At 44.2% G+C, this 12,009-nt stretch overlaps 1 protein-coding gene across 1 annotated transcript; it reads right to left on the minus strand.

The window, feature by feature from the left end:
- Positions 1-4,652: 4,652 nt before the first annotated feature.
- LOC308141631 (perforin-1-like) lies at positions 4,653-8,610 on the minus strand (the record flags this gene model as incomplete). The annotated part of the gene is made up of 4 exons (XM_080511838.1): positions 4,653-5,562; positions 6,558-6,769; positions 6,859-6,997; positions 8,078-8,610. The coding sequence occupies 4 exons, from the start codon at positions 8,608-8,610 to the stop codon at positions 4,686-4,688; spliced, it is 1,761 nt and encodes a 586-aa protein (XP_080367964.1). The 3' UTR covers positions 4,653-4,685.
- Between the last annotated feature and the right edge of the window lie 3,399 nt (positions 8,611-12,009).

A 12,009-nucleotide genomic window follows, 5' to 3' on the forward strand; every position in this document is an offset into this window, starting at 1 on the left:
GTCCTCTCCTCTGTAACGTGGACGTCTGTCCCCCCCCCCCCGTCTCCTTTGGATCCGGCCTCCAGTTTCAACTCTCCCCACGTGCAGAAAGTGCAGAAAAGCCGTCCCTCTGGTAGAAACTAAATGAATTGTGATTTTTACTGAGTTAATCCAATAAATGAAGTTGTTGACAAATGTTGTGAAACTGAAGTCTGAGTCACTGAAACATTGTGGAATCCACCACTTCCTGTCTCACGGCGGCCAAACGCCACGAAGAACGTCTGATCACTGGAACGCAAAACCAACAGTGAAGTTTAATAGCTGAAGTTTAATATTTGAAGTTTAATATTTGAAGTTTAATACTTGAAGTTTAATACTTGAAGTTTAATACTTGAAGTTTAATACATGAAGTTTAATACATGAAGTTTAATATTTGAAGTTTAATACTTGAATTTTAATACTTGAAGTTTAATACATGAAGTTTAATACTTGAATTTTAATACTTGAAGTTTAATACATGAAGTTTAATACATGAAGTTTAATATTTGAAGTTTAATACTTGAAGTTTAATGCTTGAATTTTAATACTTGAAGTTTAATACTTGAAGTTTAATACATGAAGTTTAATACTTGAATTTTAATACTTGAAGTTTAATACATGAAGTTTAATACATGAAGTTTAATATTTGAAGTTTAATACTTGAATTTTAATACTTGAAGTTTAATACATGAAGTTTAATACTTGAATTTTAATACTTGAAGTTTAATACATGAAGTTTAATACATGAAGTTTAATATTTGAAGTTTAATACTTGAAGTTTAATGCTTGAATTTTAATACTTGAAGTTTAATACATGAAGTTTAATATTTGAAGTTTAATACTTGAATTTTAATATTTGAAGTTTAATATTTGAAGTTTAATACTTGAATTTTAATACATGAAGTTTAATATTTGAAGTTTAATATTTGAAGTTTAATACTTGAATTTTAATACATGAAGTTTAATACATGAACTTTAATACTTGAAGTTTAATATTTGAAGTTTAATACATGAACTTTAATACTTGAAGTTTAATACTTGAAGTTTAATACATGAACTTTAATACATGAAGTTTAATACATGAAGTTTAATACATGAAGTTTAATACTTGAACTTTAATACATGAACTTTAATACATGAATTTTGATATTTGAAGTTTAATACATGAAGTTCAATACATGAAGTTCAATTAATACATGAAGTTTAATACTTGAAGTTCAATTAATACATGAAGTTTAATACTTGAAGTTTAATACATGAATTTTGATATTTGAAGTTTAATACATGAAGTTTAATACTTGAAGTTTAATACAACAGAAAGTTTATTGATAAAGAGAAATAAAAGCATTAAAGCAGAAGGCAGCAGCTGAACAGATGAACATGAAGATGTGAAGTGACTTTACTTTTCCCCTGAATGAGGCTTCATGACCAAACCAACCACCATGGAACCAGCAGACCAGGTTAACCTCACCAGGGTAAAGTAATCACATTACAAATCAGGACTCAAACATTCAGCCTCAGCTCAGGATTACATGATGACTAAAATGTCCCGACTGGGATTCAAACCGTCCACCGCGAGGACACCTGGAGCATAAGACATTAATCCTGCAAAGCTGGAACCAGGGTTGGGTGGTAACGGATTACATGTAACGGCGTTACGAAATTAAAATGTAACTGTAATCCGTTACGATACATAAAAAATGTGTAATCTGGTTCCAGGTATATTGGATAAAAAGCAGGATTACTGAGCGGGATTACAATAGAGAATCAATCAGATGAAGAAAGTAGAACTGCAGCGGTCACGTGGCCGTCCTCTGGCTTTGCGACACTTGCCGACGCTTTCAGGCTGACCTGACGCGTTGCCATGGATACCGCAGCCAGCTGCTCTCATCAGGGCTGCTCCGGGGAAACCAGTGCCTTTTCTGGCTGGAAACTCCGACGTCGTTTTGTTTTCAAGGTGAAGAAGCTCGTAACCGCTCGTGACGCCTCCAGCCGTGGACGTGACGTCAACGTCCAGGAGCGTGACGTCACACCGGAAGAAACATCTGGTAGGATAAAACCTGCTGACTTTACTGAAACACACCTGGACGCTGTCAACTAGTTTAATTAGCTCCTAACCTGCCGGTAACCGGCCAGTAACCTGCTGGTAACCTGCTGGTAACCTGCCGGTAACCTGTCAGTAACCTGCCGGTAACCTGTCAGTAACCTGCTGGTAACCTGTACCAGTGCTGCTGGAGGAAGTTATTCTCAGTACTTGAGACCATCTCATGTTTTAGGGGTTAATTGACACGTGACATAAGTTTTAATTTCTCTCATTCTGCTCGTTGACTGAGTTTCAGTTTATCACGAGTTTTAGAAAGAAGAGACTTTGTCCTGGAGAGAAACTGAAAGTTTTATTTTATTGTGCTTTTGATTCTTTAATGAAATCAGTGTTCCACACCTGATTGTTCCTGAGTTTGATTTAGTTCAAACCTGTTCAGTGTAACTAGACTCTGCAGTGTAACTAGACTCTGCAGTGTAACTAGACTCTGCTGTGTAACTAGAATCTGCGGTGTAACTAGACTCTGCAGTGTAACTAGAATCTGCGGTGTAACTAGACTCTGCAGTGTAACTAGACTCTGCTGTGTAACTAGAATCTGCTGTGTAACTAGACTCTGCAGTGTAACTAGACTCTGCAGTGTAACTAGACTCTGCAGTGTAACTAGAATCTGCGGTGTAACTAGAATCTACAGTGTAACTAGACTCTGCTGTGTAACTAGAATCTGCGGTGTAACTAGACTCTGCAGTGTAACTAGAATCTGCGGTGTAACTAGACTCTGCAGTGTAACTAGACTCTGCTGTGTAACTAGAATCTGCTGTGTAACTAGACTCTGCAGTGTAACTAGACTCTGCAGTGTAACTAGACTCTGCAGTGTAACTAGAATCTGCGGTGTAACTAGAATCTACAGTGTAACTAGAGTCTGCAGTGTAAATAGAGTCTGCAGTGTAACTAGAATCTGCAGTGTAACTGGAGTCTGCAGTGTAACTAGAATCTGCTGTGTAACTAGAATCTGCGGTGTAACTAGACTCTGCAGTGTAACTAGACTCTGCTGTGTAACTAGAATCTGCGGTGTAACTAGACTCTGCAGTGTAACTAGACTCTGCTGTGTAACTAGAATCTGCTGTGTAACTAGACTCTGCAGTGTAACTAGACTCTGCAGTGTAACTAGAATCTGCGGTGTAACTAGAATCTACAGTGTAACTAGAGTCTGCAGTGTAAATAGAGTCTGCAGTGTAACTAGAATCTGCAGTGTAACTAGAGTCTGCAGTGTAACTAGAGTCTGCAGTGTAACTAGAGTCTGCAGTGTAACTAGAATCTGCTGTGTAACTAGACTCTGCAGTGTAACTAGACTCTGCAGTGTAACTAGAATCTGCGGTGTAACTAGAATCTACAGTGTCACTAGAGTCTGCGGTGTAAATAGAGTCTGTGGTGTAACTAGAATCTGCTGTGTAACTAGAGTCTGTGGTGTAACTAGAGTCTGCGGTGTAACTAGAATCTGCTGGGTAACTAGAATCTGCGGTGTAACTAGAATCTGCGGTGTAACTAGAATCTGCTGTGTAACTAGAGTCTGCTGTGTAACTAGAGTCTGTGGTGTAACTAGAATCTGCTGTGTAACTAGAATCTGCGGTGTAACTAGAATCTGCGGTGTAACTAGACTCTGCGGTGTAACTAGAGTCTGCGGTGTAACTAGAGTCTGCGGTGTAACTAGAATCTGCTGTGTAACTAGAGTCTGCGGTGTAACTAGACTCTGCGGTGTAATTAGACTTTGCGGTGTAACTAGACTCTGCGGTGTAACTAGACTTTGCGGTGTAACTAGACTCTGCGGTGTAACTAGAGTCTGCAGTGTAACTAGAATCTGCAGTGTAACTAGAGTTTGCGGTGTAACTAGACTCTGCTGTGTAACTAGACTCTGCGGTGTAACTAGAGTCTGCAGTGTAACTAGAGTCTGCGGTGTAACTAGACTCTGCAGTGTAACTAGAATCTGCGGTGTAGAAGAGCAGACGACACATTCTACTCTTTCTTGTCTGTATTTTTTATGTTTGCAGGTGAAGTAATCCAAACTAAAAGTACTCTGGTACATTACTTTTTTTATTTTAGTACTTGGAGTAAGTGACTGATTACATGTAACTTGTAATTGTAACAGAAATAATATGATCCCTTTAAACTTTATGTAACATTGATATTTAGAATTGTAATGAAGTAATCCATAATTACTCTTCATTGGGAAAGAACAACACTCTGAAAAAAAGATCCATGGGAGTGCACAAGTACTGTCTGAGTTGGATTGTTACTATGGTGCCTGTCAAAATAAAAGCACCAAGTCCAGGAGACTGTGGAGTGGGAGTCGTGACGCCATGGAGGAAACGCTTCTCATTGTCTCTACTGAGCATGTGCAGAAGAACCGCGACGCGTCAGAGTCAGCAAAGCTTTAGAAAGCAGAGAGATGGGGCTTAGCTTAGCTTAGCTTCACTTAGCTTAGCTTAGCTTAGCTTAGCTTAACTTAGCGTAGCTTAGCTTAGTGTAGCTTAGCGTAGCTTAGCGTAGCTTAGCTTAGCGTAGCATAGCTTAGCGTAGCGTAGCGTAGCTTAGCATAGCTTAGCTTAGCTTAGCTTAGCGACGCAGGTTGTTACAGGACACCGAAGGCGTGGCGCCCTGCAGCCAGGCTGTGGTTTGCCAGAGAGCCGTTGTCGCTCAGGAACACGCCGCTCTGCAGCAGCACGGCGGCGGGGAGGCGGCGGGCGTGGCGGGAGACGTACAGCGCCTTCAGACTCTGCGTCATGGGCGACGCCTCGTAGCGCTCGCAGAATTGGCCGCTCAGGCTCGGGGCACACTGCACGTCCCAGCGGTAGTACAGCCGGCCGTGCTGCAGGGCGCACACGTCCTCCCCGACCCCCGCCGACAGGACGGGCCGGCACGCCCCCAGCAGGTCGTCGTCCCAGTTGTTGTCCTGGTCCCAGACCTCCAACTGGACCGGCCCGGACGAGGACAGGTCCTGGGTGCCCAGGTCGAAGACCGCCGCCCAGCGCGGGTCGTTGTTGTTGTGGACGACGGGCGTGCGGCGGACGTCCCGCCCCAGCTTCACCTTCACGTAGCCGTCGGTGGAGGTGGTGTGGTCGCCCCACAGGCCGGCGGCCCGCTGCACCGTCAGCACCACCCGGGCCAGGCCCCGCCGCGCCGGGCAGCAGTCCCGGGTGACGGCGGGCTGGTTGTGGCAGCGGCAGACGCAGGGGTCCCTGGGGTCGCTGCGGACCCCCGCCCGGCAGCCGTCGCTGCAGTTCCTCCACAGCGCCCTCTCCAGGACGTAGTGGCTGATGGCGGCGCGCAGGTTCCTCCGGGCCGGCGTGTTGACGGGCAGCAGCTCGTGCAGCGAGTCCAGGGAGGACGAGATGATGTCGGGGTTCAGCGGGACGCTGTCCAGCCACTGCTTGTAGGCCGACGGGTCCTTGGGGGCCGAGAACAGCAGGTCCGGCTCCGGGCTGTGGCCCCCCTTGATCTCCGTCAGCCTGCAAACACCAACAATGTGTTTCTTGTAGGGTCTTAATGTGTTTTAACCACAATCTGATCGCCGGCGCCGCAAAGAGAAAATGATTCATGAAACATCCTTCAGCCTCAATAAGTGGAGGAAAAGTTCGTTACGAGTCGTTAAAAATATATTGTGTATATTGTTATATAGAGTTGTATATTGTTATATTGTTTTATAGAGTTATATTGTGATATAGTTATATAGTTATATTGTTATATAGAGTTATATTGTTATATTGTTATATAGAGTTATATTGTTATATTGTTATATAGAGTTATATTGTTATATAGAGTTATATTGTTATATAGTTATATTGTTATATTGTTATATAGAGTTATATTGTTATATAGAGTTATATTGTTACATTGTTATAGAGTTATATAGTTATATTGTTATAGAGTTATATAGTTATATTGTTATATAGTTATATTGTTATATTGTTATATAGAGTTATATTGTTATATAGAGTTATATTGTTATATTGTTATATAGAGTTATATTGTTATATTGTTATATAGAGTTATATTGTTATATAGAGTTATATAGTTATATTGTTATATTGTTATATAGAGTTATATTGTTATATAGAGTTATATTGTTACATTGTTATAGAGTTATATAGTTATATTGTTATAGAGTTATATAGTTATATTGTTATATAGAGTTATATTGTTACATTGTTATAGAGTTATATAGTTATATTGTTATAGAGTTATATAGAGTTATATTGTTATAAATGCTACAAAAAAAATCTGATCCACTGAAACTCATATGTATGTTACTGAAATTCTAGCAGAAGCGCGCACGCACACACACACACACGCACACACACACACACGCACACACACACACACGCACACACACGCACACACACACACACGCACACACACACACACACACACACACACACACACACACACACACACACACACACACACACACACACACACACACACACACACACACCCTCCATACCGTTCGTTGAAGCGCTCGGAGAACGACTTCTTGTCGTCCATGTTGCTGGAGTCCTTCTTGCAGTGTTTGACCTCTGACCTGACGTTGACCTTGGCGCTGACCGACGCCTCGGCCTGCAGGCAGAGCTCCACCTCCTCCAGGCTGAGGCCCTCCAGGCTGGCCTGGCACTGCCGGATGCTGGTCACCGCCGTCACGCTGCCGCCCAGCTTCACCTGCAGCCACACGTTTCAACACCCCGCCGTCACAACCGGGCCGTCGTCGTGGCGACGCCGAGGCGGCGGCGGCGGCGGCGCTCCGTTACCTTGGTGACGTAGTGCGTGCCGAAGGTGTCGATGAGCTTGTAGAAGCGTTGCTTGTTCTCTGCGCTGTAGACTTTGGGGAGGGACTTCAGCGCCCTGCGGAACTCCCCGTGCAGCTTCGGGGAGCCGGACACCCGGTAGCTGGGGGGGGGGGGGGGGGGGGGGGGGAGATCTGTTTAATGACGGGGGTCACACTGGTTCAACCTGACCTCTGACCCCTGGAGGCCCAACAGGTCTAACAGAACATTAAACTGCAGATACGGACAAATGCAAAGTCTTTCCTTCTTTTGATTCTTTTGTAACTGTAAGACTTTGCCAGTCTATTCTGAGATATACATGTTAAAGTTCATCAGAAAAAACCAAACCCTCAGTCACCTTATCGTCGTATTTTTATTCAGGATTAAAAGTGTCATCATCTGGACATTGTTTTGACTTTACGTGTCTAAAGTATCACTTCACATAAATTGGACACCTTTATTGTGAAAGGCGTTGCGTCATGTGACCTCCACATTAATGTCGGGGTCAAATTCTGACCGAGGGACGTTTTGAATGTCGTTTCTGACAATCTGGTGTTTTTAGATCAGAATCTGTCGGTTTTCATATTAATACTTTAAATCTGTTTAATCTGTTTTGTGAGTGTCAGTAGATGGAATCAGGTATGACGTCATACATTACTGCTGCTCACCTGTAGTACTCTACCTGTAGTACTCCACCTGTAGTACTCCACCTGTAGTACTCCACCTGCAGTACTGACCCATAGTACTCCACCTGCAGTACTCCACCCGTAGTACTCCACCTGTAGTACTCTACCTGTAGTGCTCACCTGTAGTACTCACCTGTAGTACTCTACCTGTAGTACTCCACCTGTAGTACTCCACCTGCAGTACTCCACCCGTAGTACTCTACCTGTAGTGCTCACCTGTAGTACTGACCCGTAGTACTCCACCCGTAGTACTCCACCTGCAGTACTCCACCCATAGTACTCCACCTGCAGTACTGACCTGTAGTACTCTACCCATAGTACTCCACCTGCAGTACTCTACCCATAGTACTCCACCTGCAGTACTGACCTGCAGTACTCCACGCATAGTACTCCACCTGCAGTACTCTACCCATAGTACTCCACCTGCAGTACTGACCTGCAGTACTCCACCCATAGTACTCCACCTGCAGTACTGACCTGCAGTACTCCACCCATAGTACTCCACCTGCAGTACTGACCTGTAGTACTCGCAGGACAGGCCCTGGCTGGAGAAGCTGAACTTGTCCTCCTTGGTCTTGCTCATGGAGAACTGGGACAGTTTGGACTCCGTCCCCGCCAGCATGAGCGCGGCGCCCTTCTGGGCCACGTCCAGGTCCAGGCTGAGCTTCCAGTCGTTGTCCACGGCGGAGACGCTGGAGGACAGCAGGGCCTCGCTGGACTGGTAGAGGCTGGAGGACACCCTGCTGCTGCAGGACTGCTGGGCCCTCCAGTCCACCACGGACAGGGGCAGCTTCTGGGCCTGGCGGTCCAGGTAGGGGTTGCTGCACAGGGTGCAGGTCTTGTCCTTGCGTCTCCACGTGTCCATGTCCAGGACGAAGGCGCCCTTCCGCTCCATCTTGGTGATGTCGAAACCTTCGCCGGCCAAGTTGGCGCCGGGGACGAAGGGCGCGTCCAGACACTGCCTGGGCGTCCCCTCGGAGCAGGACGGGGAGGACGGGCGGGGGAGGGCCAGCGCCAGGCCCAGGACCATCCAGAGGTGGGGGGGGGACATGCTGGCGACCAAGACGACCGTGCTTTTATTCTGAAATGGAAACGGGAGGAAGTTCATGAGCGGTGGTCCAGTCAGACGTCCCGGTCCTCGTCTGTCTTCAGACTCGTTTTCTGTCTGACGGACCCTTTAAGGGTCTCATCACACCCTCCCCCCCTCCCCCCCTCCCCCATCACACCCCCCCTCCCCCCATCACACCCTCCCCCTCCCCCCATCACACCCCGACTCGAGAACGACATGTTTTAATTGTGAACAAAAACCAAAAGTTGTTGAGCAGCTGACGATGTGAGAATCGACTTCCTGTCGGTAGACGGCCTGCAGCTTCGCCCTGGTTTGAAGGGGAAGCTGTCGCCTCCGCAAACATCCTGTTCAGGTTCCGGCTGCTGCAGGAACGCTCAGGCAGATGTGGAGCAGATGTGGAGCAGCAGAAATACTACGACCAACAAATTCTCTCGGGATTCTGGAGCGGCGGAAATGACAGAAACACTTTCGCTTTGACTTTTCTGTCCTCGTCACAATTCTAGATTCTAGACTTGACCGTGACTCACCTCCACGTCTGGTTCAGACTCTTCATGTTGACGTGGAACCGGCAAATAACAAACATTCATTAATTGGCGCTCTGCAGCCTGGGAGGATCTGCTGAAGAATGAAGTTCCCGTCATGACTCCTTCTTGCTCTGGTGCCTTTTGTACTTCTGTTGATTGTTGGATGTTTTAATGTGATTACTACCGTTGTGGGACCAAATCTCAACCATTTAGAAATCAAAAGCTCTAAAAAGTATTAAATTCTCATTAGATTTCTTTAAAATGATTCAACAGACTCTGTTCCACTATTTTTTTTTTTTTAATGTTTTTATTTCTCTTTATGTGTCTGATGAGCTGACTGAGACTAAAAGATGCTTTATAAACGTATGTTTTATTGTTATTTAATCACGTATTCTGCGCCTGTCGGGACGTTTGGACCGACTCCAGACTGAACCACCAGGCCAACGTCTGCTTTTAAGTCTGTTTTAAGTCTGGTTTTATGTCTGGTTTTATGTCTGGTTTTATATCTGGTTTTAAGTCTGCTTTTAAGTCTGCTTTTAAGTCTGGTTTTATGTCTGGTTTTATATCTGGTTTTAAGTCTGGTTTTATGTCTGGTTTTATATCTGGTTTTAAGTCTGCTTTTAAGTCTGCTTTTAAGTCTGGTTTTATGTCTGGTTTTATATCTGGTTTTAAGTCTGGTTTTATGTCTGGTTTTAAGTCTGCTTTTAAGTCTGCTTTTAAGTCTGCTTTTAAGTCTGGTTTTATGTCTGGTTTTATATCTGGTTTTATGTCTGGTTTTAGGTCTGCTTTTAAGTCTGCTTTTAAGTCTGCTTTTAAGTCTGCTTTTATGTCTGCTTTTAAGTCTCGTCTGAGCAGAAATCTTTTCTTCATCTTTTGCTGTTAAGACTCTGGAGCCTTTATGACCAAAACAGCCACTTTGAACTTTTTCTACCAAGTGAAAATAGTTTGTAGCCGCAATATTTAACCTTCAAACTAAAATCCTAAAGCCCTGGAGGTTTCATGACTTACAACTGAGAACATAGGACAGATCGTTTTGCAGTTAATTTACTGTTTTTTATTTTTTTAATGACATTTTTAGTTTTAGCCGCTTTTGCCATCGTAGCTTCATTTTCATTTTTCACATGTACTTTTCGCCACAACAAATAAAAACTTTAAAGATTACATTTAAAGGTTGGCGTGTGTTTGGATTACAGGTTGATGGTTCTGATCAACACGTTCAGATTCACACCTTTGAATGATTTTAAGTCTCAAATTCAAGTTTTTCTCTCAGAATCCCCAGAAAACTACATTTCGGAGCCACTTTGAGTTGTTTTCTCTAACCTGTCAAACCTTTCTGAAGGATCTACACGCTCATAGAAACACGTATTTCCAGCAGTTCTATTTGTTTGTTTGTTGACATTAATGTTTATTTTGGCCGGAGACGCCGCCGTCGTTGATTTCCTACAAACCGACGCTCAGACTTCCCAAGGCGACGTCTCTTAACCAAACCTAGAGTCAGTTTCCATCGGACTCTCTGACACTGGAGTTCTGCTCAACAAGTAACTTCTTCTCTAGTCTTCTTCACTTTGCCTGTTGGTTTTCCCAGAGAAGAAACGTGATTCTGATTCGGTTTTCAACTTGGTCCTTCAAGGAGCTTTGGCCGATCGTCTCCTGGAGGTTCAGAGACGTTCGTGTTCCCGGTGAGGAAACAGAACGACTGAACTTCAATAGAAACCTGCCAGAATGAGAATGAAATAAGAAATGGGTGCGAGGAGCCGGGACTCACCTGCTCACTGCTGCTGCTTCACACCAATATGGAAAATCAGCAGTGGTGGTCTCCTGATAGAGGGTGGGGGGTGTGTGGGGGGGGGGGTAGTGGTTTGACAGTTGCCCCTATGCAGAGCAGAGTGGGAGGAGCCGGCGGTTTACAAGTGAAGCTGAACAAATGAGAGAGTCGGACGTCTAGTCGAGAAGGAACCAGAGGCCACAAAGCCGTCATTTCTCTGAAGTGGTGGGGGGGTGGGGGGGGGGGGGGGGGGGCTGATGGTGCGGTCGGAACTCTGTCATTGTTTCCATGAGAACTTAATTGAGAAGCGGTGAGAAAACCACAAACTGACAAAAGTCACAAGGAAATTGATTTATATCATTTCTACTGAAATGACTGAAGACGATCTGCAGGAATCGACATGGAATCAAGTTTACTGACGAATCAGCGGATTAATAATCAACATTCACCACCAACGACTCTTGAAGCCACTTTCTTCACTGTTTCATTCTGTGTTTCTCTACATAAAGGAACTCGGGGTCTCGTTGCTCCAGTCGCTTGGAAGTCGTAACTTTCTGACTTCAGATTGTGAAAAAAACTATTTTCACTTTTGGCAAATCCACGTAACAATATTTCTGTATCTGCGTGGGAAGATTTCTTAATAATATGCGGTTCTGTGGGAAAAAAACTGCATTTATTAAAGGTACAAGTACAACTAGATTGACATGTTGGTGTTACAATGAGAATTATTAGTGTCAATCCACATTTAGCTGCTCGACTGAAGCTCTGATGTTTTATTGGAGATTCCACACGTCACCTTCGGACCGTTTTTTTGCTTTCAGAACAATTGAACGTTAAAATCAGACTGATTTACTCTTCAGGGATCATTTGTCATCATCTAAGGACCAATCGATCTGATTTTGTGGCGTTAAAGACGAACCGTTTCCCAAGAAATCACAAAAACTGGGAAAAAAAATAAATAAATCTGCATACAAAGCGGATGAAAGGGTCCTCGTGGAGGAGATCAAAGGAGATCAGCGTCCGTTGCCATGGAGACGCTCAGTGTTTCACACAGTGATGTTGCTCTGCGCTCTACCGAGTGTAGCTCTAGTT

This window comes from Blennius ocellaris (genome assembly GCF_963422515.1).
Source record: "Blennius ocellaris genome assembly, chromosome: 16".
Taxonomy (NCBI): Eukaryota; Metazoa; Chordata; class Actinopteri; order Blenniiformes; family Blenniidae; genus Blennius; species Blennius ocellaris.